The sequence below is a fragment of the Nothoprocta perdicaria genome, unplaced genomic scaffold (genome assembly GCF_003342845.1).
Source record: "Nothoprocta perdicaria isolate Ctin4 unplaced genomic scaffold, notPer1 scaffold_227, whole genome shotgun sequence".
NCBI classification, from domain to species: Eukaryota; Metazoa; Chordata; class Aves; order Tinamiformes; family Tinamidae; genus Nothoprocta; species Nothoprocta perdicaria.
The window spans coordinates 558,544-578,509 of record NW_020455449.1 but is presented as its reverse complement, the minus strand read 5'-3'; the positions used below and the strand labels follow the sequence as shown (position 1 = coordinate 578,509).

At 39.2% G+C, this 19,966-nt stretch overlaps 1 protein-coding gene across 1 annotated transcript in view; it reads right to left on the bottom strand.

Moving 5' to 3' along the window:
• DOCK4 (dedicator of cytokinesis 4) overlaps window positions 1-19,966 on the bottom strand; it is a 181,472-nt gene that overhangs the window by 13,619 nt on the left and 147,887 nt on the right. Inside the window, exons 35-44 of the mRNA XM_026039279.1 lie at window positions 19,778-19,838; window positions 16,758-16,851; window positions 12,894-13,042; window positions 11,711-11,797; window positions 10,159-10,263; window positions 8,816-8,957; window positions 8,059-8,225; window positions 6,586-6,672; window positions 5,393-5,569; window positions 1,293-1,376 (exon numbers count right to left, since the gene is read on the bottom strand). Of these exons, the coding sequence (XP_025895064.1) occupies window positions 1,293-1,376; window positions 5,393-5,569; window positions 6,586-6,672; window positions 8,059-8,225; window positions 8,816-8,957; window positions 10,159-10,263; window positions 11,711-11,797; window positions 12,894-13,042; window positions 16,758-16,851; window positions 19,778-19,838 (1,153 nt within the window). The remainder of the gene's footprint in view (window positions 1-1,292; window positions 1,377-5,392; window positions 5,570-6,585; window positions 6,673-8,058; window positions 8,226-8,815; window positions 8,958-10,158; window positions 10,264-11,710; window positions 11,798-12,893; window positions 13,043-16,757; window positions 16,852-19,777; window positions 19,839-19,966) is intronic.

The following is a 19,966-nucleotide window of genomic DNA, read 5'->3' as shown; positions in this document are numbered from 1 at the left end:
AAGAGAAATCAATGAACCTGTTATGATTTAAACTTGCAGGAGATCTGTCCCTTCAGTTAATCTGATCAAAAGATATCACAACACTGATGAAAAACAGAATTTTACCTTGCCAAAACCCAACATTCTAACCAGAGTACCTACTATACATTGTAGAGTTTGCTGTATGCAGAATGCTGAAATTTCAAAGACAGGTAAATGCCTTTTAATAAATACCGAAATATTTCAGCACAACTATTTAGTCAAAAAAAATTATTTAATCCTTTCCAAATGCAGACATTTTATAATTGGTGCTGGTAGACCTTCTAGCTGTGAATAATCATGTTTCTGGTTGGATCACCAGCAATCTCCCCTTCCTTTGAGTTGCTACTGCTTTGAGTTGGGGTCTTCTTCCCATTCTCTTCTGCAGCCCCTGCCCTGTGGCTGAATTACCTTGTTCTAGTTTCTGTGGCCTGACATTCACTGGGCGGAGGGGACAGAAACCTTCCACTTTGAGTTTTCCCAAAGTCTAATTTGAAATGTTCTCCTTTAATTTCCACTTGGAAATTATTTGGTTTGAAAGAGTCTTATATCTAAAAGAACTAACTACTTTCAATTTAGTCATTTAGCTTGTTACTTAACCAAACCAACCCCTTTATAGTCTTTCTGTTTCGGTGAAACACAGGAAAATGAAAGCCAAATAAAAATATACTGGTTTTAATGCAATAGAAACATTCCTAGGACCTACATTTCACTTAGGTCCATCATAATCTATGCAGTTCATTTATTTTTGATTTCCATTTTATTTAGCAAATTCTACCGGATATACTCAAAATATAATGACTATGGCAAAGAGAAGAAATAAAGTAACACAAAAATCATTGAAACCATAGAACACAACTGTTCATCACTTGATTTCTGACAATAGTTGCTGGTATATGCAGGCATTAAAAATTTTCCTACTGCATGAAGACATGGGATTTTTGCATTTGTTTTTAATTATGCTGAACATTTTGGTAAAAATAATGTCTATCTTACAGTAGCTGACAAAATATGCCGTACAAGTATTTGTCATCATAAGGCCACACCTTGCCTCCTGATCAACCCTTAATCTATATTAGTTTGAAGTTTCTATAGGTTATCATAAAAAAGACCAGGTAGAATATAAACAGGCTTCCAGCTTATATAGGAAGTTTCCGCCTATGTGGAGTACTGAAGACCCCTGGGGAATTATCCTTCCAGATTTCACATTTTATTTAGAGTCAGGCCAGCTGGTCAGGCCACCTACTCGGTGTTTTTTCCCCCCCTCACTCTACCTGCTCAAGCATCAGCTCTCTCAAGCGCGTGATCTTCTCTCCATCTTCTGGATGGTTCAAGACATATTCTTTGATGAAGAATGCCTATGCAGGAAACAATACCATTGCAAACATCACATAAAGTGAGTTAAAATACATCACACCGATTTTTAAATGCTATTTGCAAAACAAAAGCTCCTACTTCTTTCTATTGCAGCAGATGATACTAAAACATGTAAAATAAGCATTCACCTCCACGCTGTTGGAGAGCACAGGCAACTAAAATGGAACCATTCTTGAAGTGGAATTCAGCAATAGCTTAACATCCAGGACAGATCCTGAATCCAGTCTGGAAACTTGCAAATCAGAAATGAAACAACTCAAAGGTCACCTGAACTAAAAACCTCTTCTCCATTAACTGCAGTGCAGGCGTTTCAATAATTATATAGAGCTAGATTTTTCCTGCCTTTTCCTATTAGAAGCTCCATTATCCTTTATTTTATGCTGCTATAAAGACATCTTAAGAACTGTGTGGAATTTTAAGCTACTGTACTAGAAATGTTTATTTGATTAGTATCTTCTTATTCACTGTTAACACAAACTATGTTTTAAATAATTCTCAACAACATTGCTTTCCAAAATTATAGAATCATTAAGGTTGGAAGGGACCCCTAGAGGTCCTCTAGTCCAACCTCCTGCACACGCAGGATCACCCAGAGCACGGGGCACAGGGCTACAACCAAGCAGGTTTTAAAGATCTCCAGAGAAGGCGACTCCACAACCTCCCTGGGCAGCCTGTTCCAGAGCTCTGCCACCCTCACTGTCAAGAAGTGTTTCCTTAAGTTCCTGTGAAACTTTTGGTGCCTCAGCTTGTGGCCGTTCCCTCTAGTCCTATCCCTGCCCACCACTGAAAAGAGGCCGCCCCCCTCCTCCTCACTGCCTCCCTTGAGGTATTTATACACGCTGATCAGGTCCCCCCTCAGCCTCCTCTTCTCCAGGCTGAACAGACCCAGCTCTCTCAGCCTTTGCTCATAGGGCAGATGTTCCAGGTCCCTGATCATCCTGGTAGCCCTGCGCTGGACTCTCTCCAGCAGCTCCACATCCCTCTTGTACTGGGGAGCCCAGAACTGGACACAGTCTCCAGATGTGGCCTCACAAGGGCTGTGTACAGGGGGACGACCACCTCCCTCGATCTGCTGGAGACGCTCTTCTTAATGCACCCCAGGATCCTGTCAGCCTTCTTGGCCACCAGGGCACTGCTGCCTCCTACATTTGCTTCAAGAGCATCTGAACAACATCCAGGAACATCCACAAGCACACTTGTCCTTCCATCCCATCTCCAATGCTCAAATTGTACCAGCCATAATATCCTGGGGCATTTTACCCACCAGTAAGGGCCTGGATACAGCAATCCCCTTTTTGTTCATGGCTGCATCTTTCTCACCAGGGCATCTATGTTACCCTACAGGAGCATTATACAGCATTTACAGCATTTCTTGCCTTCTTTTTTGCAAAGGAAACTCCAGACTTTATCACACTGCATTTTAACCAAAGTTCTCCTGTAGAGTGCTACTTGTACAGAGACATCGTTCCACATCCATACGGCTGAGGGGGTAACACCCTTTACTTTGTGCCATGTTTTCCTTTTCCGCTTGCCTTAGTGTTTCTCTCGAACACCTCTTACAAGATCCTTCATCCATCTTCACCTGCTAAATCTCTGCCACGCATAATCACTTGTAAATAAGGGGTAGGAGTGGATCTGCAGACAAGTGTATCATGATTCAGCTCCCAACACTGCTGTGAAAAACACTTATTTCATCTGGTCCTTTCGCTTTAGATCAATAGACTTACAAGACTTCATGTTCAAACACTAAGAAGGAGCCCTCTGATATTTCTCACTAAAAATCCCAAATCTCAAACTTCTGCCAACTGATATTTTTCTCCTCTACAAGCTCAGTGTTCTTTCAATTCCAAGCAGGTGGCATCAGTTTTCAGCTGAGAATTATACAGATCTGTAATGTGACTCAGAGATGTAATATCTAACGTTAAACAAAATCCTCAGTATTTAAGGGAAAAAAAAAAGATAAGAATCTGATTAAATCCACTAATGTTCTTAGAACTCATGGTTTCCACTAATTAAACATGAAAGTACCTTGACTCCTGTAGCAAAAAAAGCAGCAGAAAGCTGAAATATATTCTATAGCAGAAAGGACAAAATGAGGGGTGCTCCTGGGCACAAAGCACAATTCCTGATTTTCCAGCAGTGTTCAGATAAAGTCATTGCCTTTTTTAGCACAGGTATAGGTACTGCATGATAACTATAGTGTCTCTAGGTTTTCCTGGGATCTGCTCTTGTACTGACACCAGAGAAAGACACAGATGAAGTAACACGTGGAATATCAGCAAAAGGGATGGATAGCTGGAGATGGCTGCTGGAGGAGCGGGGGTGGAAAAAGAAGATAAAAATAAAAGGAGGGACTCAGAAGGGCAGCAGTTGGCCAAAGAACGTGTTTGCTAAGTGCTATACCTCAAGTTGCAAAGCTATGAGAAGGAAAGGAGGGTATCACTGGAGACAGGACCGTGTTCACCTCAGAGCACAAGCTCCAAGACCGATGGAGTTATCAGCTTTGTACAGGAGAGAAGGCTAAAGCAAGTGAAACACATGGATGAACAGAAGCACAAAGGAACACGTGGAAGGAAGAAAGGAGATAAGAAAGGAGATAAGAAATTTCTTTCAGGAGACTGAACAGGGGACATACAAACAGAATGAAAGTGAAATAGAAGAGGAAAAAAATTCCCACCCACAGGTATCAGTATGAATTTGATGCTTACAACACAGAACAGAACATAAATCTATCTAGCCAAAAGGACACAGATGCAAGAGGAACAGGAAGGAAACACAAGAACTTAAAAAGGAGATGGAGAATTGCAGCAAAGGAGGAAGGGGCATGCGACAACCCTCCATCAAAGACCCCAGAGCGAGGCCTGACCTCCCTGGGACCGGGGTACCCGGGAGCAGATCCGGGGCCGACGCGACCCCCTCGCTCCAGGGCCACCTCTGTGGGGCTCTCCTGTCTGAGCAGCTTTGCTGCTGTTGGCCAAAGGCAGCGGGGAAACATCACACGTGTTAGAGCCCTGCCCCAGGCCCACAATTTCACACTGCTGCTCCGCTGCTCCGCTGCTGACAAGAGATCCTAATGCTGCAGTGGACTCAATGTTCCGGGGATTCATTTAGATGCAGTTTTAGCAAATTTAGCACTGTAGAGCAAACACTGAATCTTGCAGTAATTTTACCTTTGAGACATTGCACGGAACATTATTCAACCTGACTTAAATTTCAATGGAGAAGAAACAGCCAGGCTCAAGTATCTCATAATGCTATGAGGGGAAAGAAGGACAGCAAGCTGGGCTAGAAAAAAATACTCCTCTTTTCTTTTTTCTTTGATCAAAATTACTTTGTGGGAACACAGCACCCCAGATATGCAAGGTTTTTTTAGGGTGAATCAATGATTACAATAATCAGCAACCACTTTTCAGCACAAGCCTAGCACTGCAAATGGAAATTAGGTATTTCTCAATTACATGCATTAATTCTCACTAGACTTTTCTAGCAAACAGCTTTTCTCATAAAACTTGGAGGAAAAAAAAAAAAAAGAAAAATTTAGAAGAGTGACTCTTTGAAATAACCCTTTTGTGTTAAGAATTAAATTTCCTAGAATGCCAGCATGCAATAGGAAAGGGCTGGTTAGCCAGAGCTATCTTCTGACCTAAAAAGAAACTGAAAAAACGTTCAAATAAAAAGGAGGGAGAGCAATAAGGTTAATTGCAATTATGCTGCTGTAATATTTCACAGACAAAAATAAATCACTGTCCACTACAGGTAAAGGAAATTATCAATATGCTTCTCACTTGAGGAATCTTACTATAAAATCTGTGGCGTAACAGCTTTATTATTAAACATATTTAACATGACCTCAGGCAAAAGTAAAGGAAATAATATATCATTAAGAATATTACTGATGTAATAGTTTGTCCTCAATGCACAGAGCATGTTCTGTACAAGAAAGAATCAGAGACCTTAAAATAGATTTTAATAAATGTATTCTAAATAAATTTCTTACCTCTTGGTATCTAGCAACTCCACCATTAACTGCTGCATCAATCACTCCATTTAGACACATTGTGAGAGGGTTAATATTTTGCATCTGTCGAGTTTGACATTGACTAATCAGTGTCCTCAGCTGCTGGTTCTTGTTTTCTAAGACTTCAATAGCATTCTCAAGAGGACTCATTTCTATCTGAAAAGGGAGTAAGGAGCATTGCAAACATGTTTAATCTTTAGTTAAATTACTACATTTATTAAAGGCAGTTTGAAGCAAGGTTATACTAGGTTCTAGAATATTTGAGCAGATCTTTTTCACTTGGGAAAGGCTTTTTTCACTTGGGCTCTACTCTAAAAGATTTGAGAACAGATTTTATCACATAATCTAATTAGTTTTATCATATAATCAGAGAGCAAAAGAAACAACCTTTTCTTCCCTTCCCTTTTCTTCTAGATTATCTGACCTTGCAGGATTGCTCAGTACCTACAGAAGACTATACAGGTGTGTCAGGAAGGAGAATAGCTGCATCGGTTGTGCTCCTGGGCTCAGAACTTGGCCAGTTCTTGAGAGCTCACCAGATCAGGAACACTCCTCAGAGAACATTTCAGGATTATTCAAGAGCTTTCTGCAGAAGTGACAAAAAGGCACAGGGGAAAACAGCAGTGTGTGAGCAGCAGATTGCTGTGCTGGGCTCTGGTGCGGAGAGCTCCGCGTGGGAAGCTCCCCCCGTGTCCATGCAGGGAACCAGAGCAGCTCACGGCAAACATTGACCCCCATGGGGAGCTGATTATAGTAGCCCGGCTTGGAGAGGGTTTCCTTGTTCAGAATACTGAAAAATATGCCAAATTTAGAATATCTGTGTGTGCTAAGTATTAAATGTTAGAGTTCTTACATTTTAGGAAAGCAATTTGTTGACATTGTGTTGCCTTTAGTCACCTTGTAACTGCACATTATGGTTTTCACCTTCTTATCGTCAGCTGTTTACACGGATCATTATGGTATCTTCTTGAAAATATTTTTTTTAGTTAACAGAAATTAGACAACTCAAAATATTTTGTAAATAGCTTATAGGTAGCCAGATTAAAAATCTGCTCAAAGAAACTAGGTATGGGTAACAAACCTTAGTTTTCCTCAGAAAACATATGGAAAAGAAAGCAAATCAGAGCACAATACTTATTGCAATCAATTCATATCAAAGATCTTATACTCACTACTTCACGCTTTTCCACTTCAAACCAACGAGATATTCCAGGTAAGCTCTGCACCAAGATCAAGGTGGTTCTCTCCACCCACAGGCTCTATAATACATTAAAACAAAATTTCCAAATTTCTCTTTTAGAAGGAGAGCAGTAACTACTTGCTGACATCTTAATTTATCTGTATAGTTTTTATAATTAGTCCCAGATTTCTTCTTGAATGCCTTTATTTAAGCAAAAGAGCACATAAAAAACATCCTAATATCTACCAAAACGTCTCCCCTGGAAGATATGCACATTTTTCCCCTCTTAACTTTCTAGGATTTCCTTACTACGCATTAAATTCTGCCATTTCTGCTGTCCTTTTTTGATGTGTTATTCTATACTATACATTGTCCCCTCATTGCCAGTCACAAATAAATCAGCTTTTCTTATTTGCATTCGGAGATAGTAACAGAGAAGAGAGAGAATTAAGAAGCATAAGAGCAGCTTTAGGGCAAAGGGTGACCAGCTCTCCAGCGTGGAGGTATTTTGACAATCCAACATGAATGGCTGATGTGATACTTAAATGTAATAATATAAAACACTTTGCACAAGCAAGGGGTATGTAAAATGATAAACCAACACTACTTTTAGTCAGGATAAAGTTTCATTCAAAACACATATTAGGTCTTACACAAATATATACAAGCTGTACAATTAAAATAAAGCCTGAAGCTTTAATGGGAGGACAGTGGTGATTTAATTAAGCTAATTTGTTATATTTATCTTTTGCTTTATAATAATAGTATCCATGGGATAATTAACTTCATATGTCTGAATACCAGGATATATGACACAGGTCTTTCAAACTACACGTTCTCAGTGCGGCAATATCTTTGATTATCTGCATGCATATAAGTAGCAAAGGAGCTGTTGACAGAATTTAAGTATATTTAGTGTAATCAGAATTAGAACTATACAATAAAAGTGTAAGGAATTTTCAGTTTATTAGGAGAAACAGAAGTCATTTATGCACTAGGGAGGAATTACTGCTTTGCTCTGAGTTCAAGTCCAAGGTCAGAGGTAACTTGTGGTCTGGATGCCACAGCAGCAGAACAATGTGCTGTAGCTCAGTCAAAACTGCCTCTCCCTCACCCTGGGGAGAGAGAAACTTGGACTGCTGCATCTACACCCCATGCTGCCTCCTCAGCAGTTTTGTGTCAGCCGCTTTAGCAACTTTTTAAGGCTGTTCCGATCTCTCCGGGCTCTTCTGCCTTCAGCTGATGCAAAAACTAGTATGTACATTTTGCTTTCCTATTTCCTCGACCTTCCTGTCTCTGGTGTATTTTCCTTACTACTTTAATTACAATGAGAAGTAAAACAGTTAAGTCTGACCTATTTGTCACAAATCTGTTATACTCCACCTAGTCAAATAACACAGCTGTAACTGAAGCTACAAACAAACCCTTAAGTCCATCAGTTTAGGAAAGCGTGTGGTGACTTTACCTTGAACTCATTCTCCTTGTCCTTGGTGCCTTTGTGAAATGGTCTGTCGTAGCGGAACCTCCAAATGTGATTCACTTTGTAGAAGCTCTTGATGTTATCCGGAATGCCATCTCTCTGCAGGACTTCCTGATTTTCAGGAATTGGTGTCACCGCATAGATCTGCAGATCTACACGTAAAGAGTTAAGGCTACCCTACCTCGTTCAAAGCAGCAAAGCACATAGACTCCTGGAGCATGGCAGAGTAAAAACCTCTTTAAAAAGAATCCAGCATTAAAATCTCCTAGACTATTAACGGCTTAGGAAGGGAAACTGGGAAACAGACTTTTGATGATCTAGAATTTCTTTATATTGTTTGGTTTAAAAAAATCTATTTTTTAAAAAAAATCTATTTAAATGGGATTGTACATGAAATAAAAGACTGAATGAAATATATTTCAGTCATAAGAATGTTACGCTAATATTGTATTTAGGAATTCAAACGATTGTAATTGATCTGACACTATTATCACAGCTGTCATAGTTCTGCAGGTAATTGTGTTTCAAGTAAGAATCTTAATAATCTACCAGGGATTTTTTAAATGAAATGAAGTGAAATTCAAACCAAATAAGAGTGTCTGGGGCAAATGATGTGGAAATTCTGCCCTACCACTTCTTCTAGTGGAGGCACATGGTGGGTCATACTGGCTATATATGTACCTAGGCTTTTTAAAAGCAGACAAGGCAACCACAGAGCATGGGCTTGTGATGATGTGGATACATTGTGCTTCTGCCTGAAAGATGGTCTCATCTGGCTGGTTAGCATGTTGCATAGCAATGGCATGTGGGAACTCGTTCAGCATTCGCTGCTGGAAGGCCTCCAGCCTCTCATAGTCATGTCCTCGGCAAACAAATTCCTTATTCTGGGGGAAAAAAGAGAGAGAGCGAGCAAGTTATGTGAAAATAATTGGGTATCATTAATTAGATGCAAAGGCATGCACTTAAATAAAGACTTTCTGAGCAATTCTCTTAAAAAAGAAAAAAGACAAGGATGAAAACAAGAAATCTAGAAGAAAAAAATAAGATCAGTTAAAAGAAAAAGGAAATTCTATCATTTGAAATGTATTTTATTCAACAATCTCTGGAAAAAACAAATAGTTATGCTTTATTTAATAAAAATATGAAGATTAAAAAATAAAAATCATTTCAAAAATTCATTTTCCAATTGCTTTTGGAATTGGGAAAATTATAATTTTTCCAAATGCTATAGTGTTTATTCTGCAGAAAATTATAGAAAAGTAGGTACCCATCATACTGACTTGGGGCATCATTTTGAATTGCCACAGAGGCAGAGAAAAATAGGGCTTTTTAGGTCTCCACCATACAGACAACGTTGCTCAATCACTTCTTTGAACGACCTTTGGAAGAGGAGCTTAGGATTGTGTTTCAAGGGGAGCTGGCTGCAGCAAGAAGACCAGATCAGTCCTGCCCCCAAGAGGATAACCAGCACAGTGCAGAGTGCAGCACTGTGCAAGGGGGAACAGGGGATGCAGGCACGAGGCTTTCACAAGCACTTGAACAACTTCCGAGTTCAACAGAGTGGCTGGGACAAATTATGAAATAACTCTGCCCCACTGTTTATTTCAGCATATACATGCTGTGATTGAAAAGGGCTATACCTACACTGGTGTACCTACATTGCAATAAATTATTTTTTAAGTCTATTAATTAATCTGAAAAATAATTTTAAGAATAATCATCATGTATCTTGTCAGCTTAAGAACACTGATAATCAATGAAACTCTGGGTGTTGAATTTGTAAACTGTTTTTAAAACTGGAACTTGGGAACCTTATTTCCAGCACAAACATGAATCCTATGCTTATGTGGCACTCTGGAAGTCTGCATCTTTTTCTCCACTATTCCTCCATGACTCACAGAAGGCACCTTCTCCCCCTTCCTGAAAACAGAACTAGATTTCATTAGCTAACACACTAAATTTCCCATTTCTTATCTGAGAAGAACTTGTGTACAGTATGAGCAAATTCTCAAGTAGGCAGAATGATAACAAATGGTAACACGAAGCGCAAAATTATTCCAACATGTTTAGTTTCAATTCACTTACTCTCAAGAAAAATGGAAACTTTTTCCCATAAAATCCAACTCTGAAAAACTCTGGTTCCAAACGCTGTTGATCCATAATTTTATCATATAGGGAGGCTTCCATCATCTGGGTAAGATTGAGAAGAAATGCAAATAATAATTTCAAGTCTTATTTTTACCTTAAGCTGCTACAAAAAGGAGGGTGTTTCACCCCCTGCTCCACACCACTGCAACTGCAGTGCACCTGAGTAACACTGAGAACTAAAAGTCTCTAGTAGTTCAGAATAAACATTTATACCTACCAGTGACTTTAAAACTACCAAGTATTTAGAAATGAACATTAACTATGAAACACTTATACTAACAGGGTAAAAGGTTAATGATAACAAGCATAGTTCTTTAACGATAAATGGAAGTGGTAAAAAGTCTCCTTTTTTGTGGTGATAAATTTTCAACAAAACATTCTCTGAGAATATTTTTGTAGTAATGGTAGGAAATAAACCCAGTCTCAGCGCCACGGCAGCTATTGCTGACAACTCCATTACTGCCAAGTCTAAACTGCAACGAGAACCCTCCCCTTCTGCTTTTCAACACATTTCCTTTCTCAAGCAGATTAACAGCAGTGGCATGTTATAGTGGAAGGATATTTACGACTTTGAACACATATATATTAATAGAATTAATTAGACAGGTATAAGCAATTTCTCTTTTCTTATTCACGTGCTGAGAGTCAGTTTGCTTGTGCTTGTGCCCTGCCATTGAGAGAGCTAAATATACACTGGGTAAGCAGATCAGTGACAGGGAGTGCAGCTCTGTGCTGAGAACTTTGCATCACGCTGTTAAGCAGCTCAGGATTAAGTACAAATCAGTCCGTACCCCCAGCAAACATCCCCCATGCAGGAGAAAAGAAGAGAAAAGAAGAGAAGAGGATAGAGGCAGCTGTAACATGTAAAATGAAATCCATCAAAGAGAGACAAACACAAAGAGAGGGTTGGATTCTGTTTGAAATACAGTAACAGGAAGAAAAAACAAAGCAGCAACGCTTAGAGCTCTCAAAGTGACAGAAAAAGAAGAAAGCCTGTGTCAGAAAATGCTTGGTTTTGTTAGGTGTTTTTAAATAGAATGCATTGTCACGTAATGAACAGAACAAAGAATCACAAAGTCGTATTTTGCTTGTTTGCAAATTGTTTCTTCACAACTATAACTGCAATGTAATTGTCTGCGTAACTGCAATTATAATTGCCAAAACATGTCATTGCTCCTAGGAAAGGATTGTGCAGAGCATGTTCCCTGGATAAACCAGAGAAACAAAGGAAAGTGAGCTCACACACAGAATTCCTGTGTGTGTGCAGGAATTGTGTACAAACACAGCAGTAAGATTTTCTATGTTTCTTCAAAAAGCTCAGACTGTTTTTATAACTTTTGTTACAAGAAACAAATATACGTAAAAGAAAGGGTGGGAAAGCCAAACCTAAAGACTTATTTTTCTAAGCAATATTTCAGAATCCAGATTAAAAAGAAATAAAGCAAGCTTTAGGGTGTCTGAAGGATAACAGAGCACTCCGGCACCTTACCCTCATCTTGCTGAGGTTTCTGTAGTCATAGTAGCCCTCGTACTGCTCAGCAATTTTCCTGCATAAAATAATGCCGTTTTCCCAGCACTGCAAACAAGCCAGTAAAAGGTGTTCAGCAACTTCAGAGACTCTTCAGGAATTCATGATTCAAACTCTGTTCTTTCTATACTGACAAAATATTTCCAGTAATGGAAAATACTTGAGCATCCTGTCCACTAAACACATTGACAGCTGCTGGTTAAGAGTGGCAGGTACCTTGAAGGATCAAAAATATATTGAGGGACCTAATAAATGATTCTCCCAAGACAGGACTATCACTGCAAGGCAGTTATTGCCAGGATGATGATGCACATCTCCTTTGATACAACATACAGGATAGATTCAACAGAGGAGGAACTTCACCTTTAAAACGTATTAACATAACCTCAATTTCCTTAGAAGCATTCTGATTGGAAAATATGTTATTGCACCATACAATTTAAAATCTGTAAGGCAGTTCCTGACAAAACTAATAATAACATGAGTTGCATTACATTTATAAGGCATATATGGTTCATCCTATCTATACAAAATTGGAATTAATCGCTTGTTTATCAGCAAAGGGCATATAAAATTTTAGACTATGGGATAATTATTCCTGCTTAAATGAGAATTAGCATTCTCAGAGAGGACAATGAACCCCTGTAAATGCAGGGGTTTGTGCAGGTTTAGGAAATGCAGGTTTACAGGGTTTTCCTCTGTAAATGTGACACCCCTCTCCCCTTGGCAACAAAATAAAATCCTTTTTAGAGATACTTCAGTTGCCACAAGATACAACAGATATAGATACAAACCTCATAGGGTCCCTGAATTTTATCCTCCACTCAGTCAAGTGTGTGAATTTGATAAGCTTCTTTCCTTATATAACTAACTTTCACCACCATTTAAACTGGGAGAAATTCTGCTATCTTTTGACTAGTGTTTTAACACTTAAAAAGAGAATTGCTAGGTAAGTGCCAATTATTCTCAGATATAAGTGTACAATATTTGTAGGATAGAAAGATGGGATTAGAAGGGAGCTACTGTGTCGCTAAGTACTTAAGTAACTGCTTAACCAGGCAGTGCCAAACACTGTGCTGGTAAACGAAAAGGAAAGCCACGCCACTGCCCCCAAATTCCTGAAGAGCTGACAAGGCTGCTTTACCTTTCCCCTGTCAAAGTTCTGAATGATGGTCAGGTGGAGATACTCCTTTCGCTGCCACTCCGTTTGCATGGGATAGTTCAGGAATTCCCGCAGGGGCCGATCCGACCATTCCAGCAGCTCATCGTACAGCAGGAGCGTGTAGGCAGCCTCTGCAAGGCAAGTTATGGCACAGCACCATGAAACAAATGAAGCTGCCAAATACAGTCAGTGGAAACGTGAATACTCTTGAGGAGATGCACCTTTGTATTAGGTACTTGCATTATCTCAAGTATAGAATAGAGAGAGCAGATCTGGTTTTGGATGGAGATCCCAGAATATGAGGAATATCATTAAAGAAATAGAGAAAGGAGGATAGAAGGGACTAGAGGACACAGTGCAAAACTGGTTAGGGATGGCAGTGAAATAGAGCCATGTCTGTGCTTAACAGATCCCACTCTTTCCAGAAGTGGAACAAACCCCTCACAACTGAGCCCTCACATTCTTCTACTATAGAAAACTGTACTTCTACCATAGAAAATAACTGACAATTACACATGGAAAATTTCTCATCTTTTTCTTAGTTTTGGAAGGAATCAAACCAACCGCTGCTGACCACTGCAGTAATCTTTAGATCACAGTTGCTAGGAATTATCCGGTTGTTAATTCTTTCAACTTAGCTTAAAAATTCCTCAGAAATTGTACAATAAAACTAATATTTAAGGAACTTCTCCTCTGTAAGGTCAACTGTCAGCCAAGGAAGAAATACCAGAATGGATACCAGTGGTGACTGCTCGAGCTGGCCAGCAGCACGTCGGCATTTTATGGTCTTCCAAGTTAGTGATCACAGCCTGGGTCTCTGCTCACACAGGGCACTCTGCACCATTCAGCACTAAACATGGGCCACGCTCTGGAGATGGGTTGTGTTGCAAGAAGTTGCCTTCAGGGCTTATTTTATCAAAGGTTTTGGAGGTTGCACGTAAAGCAAAAGATCACTATAATGCAATAATGTAGCTTTTATGCTGGAGTGGCTAAATCTTGCCCTACATAGCAATATCTCACTCCTCTCTCTGCCATGTGAGTTCCTATTGGTCCTTTAAGTTGCCTTAAACCAAGAATACAGAGGTTTTTCTAACTGTAAAGTTCTTTTTATGTGTCCAGTTTAAAAATCTGTGGTGAAAAATCACTGCTGCAGCTGAAGTACGTGGAGCGTGTGCTCTGAGCACAGTGCTATAAAATGCTAAGCAGGGTGCAATTTGAGCTCAGAGCAAATAAAGTTATTTCAAAAAATACTTTAAATCAACTCCCTGCGTGCCTTTGGTGGACATGTGAAGATGAATATCATGTAACTCTCAATCAGAAGGGTTAGACTGATGGGAGGCAGGAATGCAAGGTACCACATGATGCAAAGGCAAAATACCCAGAATGACTGCTCAGCTGGTGAGCACAGCACTATCTGAGCACCAAATGAGAGAAAACAGCATCATCAGCTGTAATTAATTCAATAAATTAATTAAAATCAGCTGTAAATAAATAAATACATTCATTAAAATCAATTTAAACATAATTAAAGACTGCACTATAATATAAACATGCAAAGGAGAGAAGCTGAAGTTGTGCAGCTAACCTTAAGTTTAGCAGCACATAATTTTCAGACTCTGCCTGGATAATGTCGTAGCTTCAAGCTACAATTTTAGGTTCAAAATCTGCAAGTTTGCACATCGATAATTTTTCATTGAGTTAATAAATCATTCTTTACATGTGGCAGATTTTCCTGTCATGTTCTTTTTCATTTCTTATGCTTAGGGTTGTCATAAAAGTATATGCAATGTACATAAAACAAGAATGGCCGGAGTGGACAAAAGATCTCTCTGCCCAGCAGTGGCCAATGCAATAAACAACAACAGCGACACCGCTAGCAGAGGCAACTATTGGTTGCGCATCAGAAGAACAGGAGGAGAGAAACCAGGTTGTCATGGGATGTGGGAAATTCAATTTATATAGAAAGATTCAAGAAACAGGCACTCCCAAGACTGTGTAACAAAAATATTCTTGCAACTTGCAGGTGACTGAGAGCACGCACAAGCAACTAGCATTTAAGGACTATGTTTCATCCTCAAGAGAGTTAAAATTTATAGCTGTAACTGAGCGCTGGGTGAAGAAAGATGTGCAGCTAGGTTTTATATTAAAAAGCAGCCTATTTTTCACCAGAGAATTATTAGAAGCAGTCTGGTAAATCATATCATGAAAGGAGAGAAAATACAATTATTCTAAGGGCAAGCTGGCTTTATCCCTAGACTGAACCAGTATAGCTCAGGAAATACAGGTACAGCATGCAAGAATACTGGTAAGGAGACTTTTTTTACCTATCTCCAGTTACTTGATATTGGTCACTTTTATAAAAGTTCACTCTGTTTTAACTGATAAAACAGTAATATTGATAAGGCAAGAGAAGGGACTACATGAATCTGTTTTCTAGTAGAAAGACTGTCCTCTATTCTTTTGCCATGGATATGAGCCAAACTTCTTTTAAGGCTCTCATGGCAAAAAAATGCAAGTCATAGGATCTATCATGGCAAAGAATGGAAAAATCACACATGTTACTAATAAATACTTGGGCAATAACATCCTTGAGATAACATTTTGAGCAAGTGCTAAAATCAGAATGGATAGTAATAGAAGACTTAAAGCTTAGGCTCTCCTAAATGCTGAAAGGCAAACTAACCCATACCAGGAGCCACTGTGAAGAGAGCTCAGTAGAGCTTAGCAAGTTACAAAGAACTACTAAGCAAAATCAGGACAGTTTACAGTTTCTATCACAAAAGCCAGTTGTGACAGATACTGATTGTCAAAACTCTTCTGGCTCACTAATCCCAGGTAATATGAGGAAATTAAAATCCTTTCTTTGGATTTCTCTAGTTTAGACTTGACACGCATGGATCGCAAAGGGAACGTGGGAATTCCACGTGCAGGATTTTTCTGTTGAACTTTGGAAAAAGTAGGGTATAAGGAAATTCCTTGTGGGCATTGTCTACCATAAGCCTAGCTACTACTGCACACTGCTTAACAGATCTACTTCTAAGAAGGAAGATATGCTGTAGGGATTCTGAACACGTGTAGTTGCACTTGTACTCACTGCGGAAAGGATGGAGGTATTACAAGGGCAATTAAACATTTTGGCAACCATAAAATGTTTAATTTAAATAGACAGTGACTTCTACACACTTCTGCAATTCTTGATAGCATGCAGTTATGCAAAAGTGCCCCCCCATGCTGTGTGAGGAACAGATATGCACATTATCATCTTATTTCTTCATTTAAGCAATAATACTCTGCCCTGTACCAAGCAGTACTGGACAACAGTAAAGGAAAATTGGACTGTCAATATGGTACATCATGATTCAAGAAGACATCAAAGTCCTTCATTGGTTAAGACTTTCAGGTCTGTGTCTCATCATAAGTAATAAGAATCTTCCCTTTCTTTTTATTTAAACTTAAAAGTTTATATTCTGAAACAGCTATGCAGAGGAAGCACACCAAGAAGTTAACCATCAGCACTGCAAAAAGCTATGTGGGCTCAAATATGCCCAAGCTGACTCAAAAGCTTCCTTTAAACTTCATTCTTCCTGGGTGACCATATGCCAGCCTCATTGCAGCCTATAGCAGCAGCAGTCATTTACATTCCACACGGTACAGCGACGAGTAGAGATGTGGGGCTGAAATGAAGATGGGTGGGTGAGTGGGAGAGAGCCCATGCGAGTGAGAAACCCAGCAAGGAGATTCAGCTCTTGCCTCTATGTCCTCCATGAAGTTGCAGCCTGCAGTTCTGCAAAAGTACATATATCACAGTCTAGTCCTATAGAGCTTTAGTAGTTTGCATTCAATTACCTGTAAAGTTTTGTGCTTTCAAATGTAGGTCATAGAGCTTATGAATATAGCGAATATACATCTCTTCTTTGTTCAGTTCAGTCTTGTAAAAGTTCTGCAATAAAATTGAATTTAGTCATGAAATCTAGTAAATAATTTAGGATAATGGCTATACAATACATTAAATACACTATTGTAAAAATACATAAATGTGTTTTTGTGAACTCTTGAAAGTTCTTTTTGTTTTCGTTAAATTTCATATGATGTTAGTGGAAGAACCTGACAGAACTAAAATCAGGCTGGTCTTACATACCTCCTTCACCATCCAAAATTATCCTCCCTGGCCTCTTTTATATTGACTTAATTAATTAAATTAATTAAATTAATTACAATATTTTATATTGACTTAAAATCTAACTTTTGAATTCATATTTTAATAGAATATCCACTGTATGGTATGCTTACTCTTTCTTCTGTCACAGCAAAATGCCAGAAGGACTTTGGCAGCATTACAAAGAACTATTCAGTGCTGCAAAGAGCATAAAACTGAATGAAAGATATGATTTCTTCAGCCTTAATTGATCCTCCTAAAAGCACTAATTGATGCATAAATTAGGCTTGCATGCCTGAAATATAAATAAGTTGCATTCTAAAGTCATATCCAAAGCTACACAGCAGAATTTCTAGAGGGGGTTAAAGATTTCTGGATGTGTAACTTCTAATGGTCTTTGTATGAATAAAATACTGGATACAACAGCAGCATTTGCAGTTCCAAACATTCATTATGCACTTGCAGGCCTCAAGCTCAAGGCAGAGGAATGCAACCTCGTAGTGCTGTCCAGCGCTGTCATGCTCAGCGTGGACATACAGCTGGTCCTCCTGCTTGCCATGCTAACTTTGAGAGATGTCCTGCTTTGGGTCACAGAGATGTATAGGAAACACCAGCACTGTTCTTCCTTAGTCATTAACAACTTGTTTATGTTGTATTATATAGGTCATTTGCTATCTGGGACTTCAGGCAAACAGCCAAAATGTTTCCCCTTTCAGAAAGCATTCTTACTCCCTGCCACTGTTTCCTAAATTGTGAGTTATAATCACAGACTGAGAGAAGCACTGTGAAAATATAATAAAAACATAAAATTAGAAATGTTACACTTTACTAGAAATAGTATTTTTATGATTGACTTAAACAACTATATCAATAGTTCTGTAATAGTGTGTCCTCCTTAGACTACCACATGCCTTTGCAATCCAAAAATTTCTGTTTCCCTGTCACAGTGCATACACGAGGAACTCATGCTTCTGTGAAAATGGAAGGAGATATATCTGCATGTGTGCTCATTTTTATCTGTCTGAAAACAGCATAATCTGCCATGCAGAAGTGTACAAAATCAGGCTTAAAGACAGAGGCAAGGGCAGCACTAGAGGGGCCTTTGTGGCTCTTCCCCCCACGCCCCAAGGGCCCTGGCACCTGCCCCAAGGCCGGGCCGGACGCAGCAGCTCATCCTTCTCTGCAGCTCAGGTCTAAGCAAGGGCCGAGCTTAGCAAGGCCACCCAGGCACAGCCGAGGAGCAGCCTGTGCTAATGCCGTGGTAAAGCCTGGTGTGCTCTTTCAATAAACTATTTCAAGACATAAGGTGTAACTGCTAATACAAAGAATGAACTCTAGTGCAGGGCAGATCACTCAAAAAGTCAACTTACGTGAGAGGGGAGTTTTTCCCCAGAAAACACAGCTTGAAAGCCAACATTCAAGCACACAATGCAAACATATTTTACTTAATTGTCATCATGTCATACAACAGCGTAAAGCACTAGAGAAAAATCTGCACAGACTGATGTGATTTTAAGTTAATAGAAGTGAAATATCAATTAAATGTCAAGCAACAATGAGGACCAAGCAAGCCTGGTAGGTACTCCGAAATGAATTTCTCACACTTACTCAATACAGTTTTCAATGTTTTCATATAGTTCTGTGATGACAAGAGTTCCTTCAATAGAAATGCATCTTCCAAACTGAAGTTAGGTGATTCTTATGCATAAGGAACTGACTGTGTTAGACACCTCTACTCCAGCCTTTTCATAGAAGCACCGCTGATATGAGCCTAACCCCAGGGGATCCTGAGAGTGAGGAAAGCAGGATTTGCTACTTTCTCCCTCCATCTAAGTCGGTGCTGTTTGTTACAGACAGAAATCCTGCAATTCCATGGCTATGTGGTAAATACCATTCCTATTTAGAGAGCACTTCTCCTAAGGAAGAGATCTTGGATTTTGTTATATATAACTGCTACTTCGAAATGACACCAAACTGTTTCAATGACAAAAAAAAAAAAAAAAAAAAAAAAAAAAAAAAAAAAAGGCAGAACTAAAAGCTTATTTTGATTTTTCCCATGGCTAAAAATACAGCTTTCTAAAAATCATCACCCTAAAAATTGAAACTTTTCAAGGTTAATGGAAATCAACAAGCTTGTCAGTGGAAACTGGGTTAGAACCAAATTATATCTTCTAAACAAAAATAAATTTTTGCACACATGGCTATAATGGTGCTAATTTTATAGGAGAAGCTCCTCAGAAGCTTTTCTGGCTCTCATATAAAGTACAGAATGGATAGCCTACCGTTTTCAGAAGGTATTTGTATATTGTAAGAGCCAACCAGAGCCAATTACTGAAGAGGCCAGGAAAAAAGAGAAACTGTGTGTGTTTTGTTGCCTCTTTGGAAGGGGAAAGCATTTGTTTAATGAACTCAGAGACTGATTAAGCTCAGAAGAAACTTGGTGAAACTTACCCAGTAAGGAGAGAGGCCAACTGGATAAAAGGATTTTAGAGATTTCTCAGAGCCCAAGTATAAACTGCCAGGAAATGCTACCTCCCAAGTGTACCAAATTCTTCCTTAAACAGCTCTCAGAGATCCCAGCTGCAGCACTGCTCTACCAGCTTCCACTCCCACTCTGACAAGAAGCAAGTTCTCATTCAAACACATACGGTGGTAAAATAGACAATCCTCAAGCAGCATTAAAAAGAGGAAGAAAAAGTATTGTACAAACCAAAAGGCTAACAGTGCAGCCAATCTTTTTACCATCCACTTCTCCCATTTTCATGCAGTCCCTAAAACAGAAAGCAAGGAGTCAAAGGTTCCATAAAGAAAAGCATCAAGTTTATCCCCTTAACATGAAGAACACCACAAAAATGGACATGCTTAGTCAGCAAGCTAACTGAAACAACTTTAAAGATTC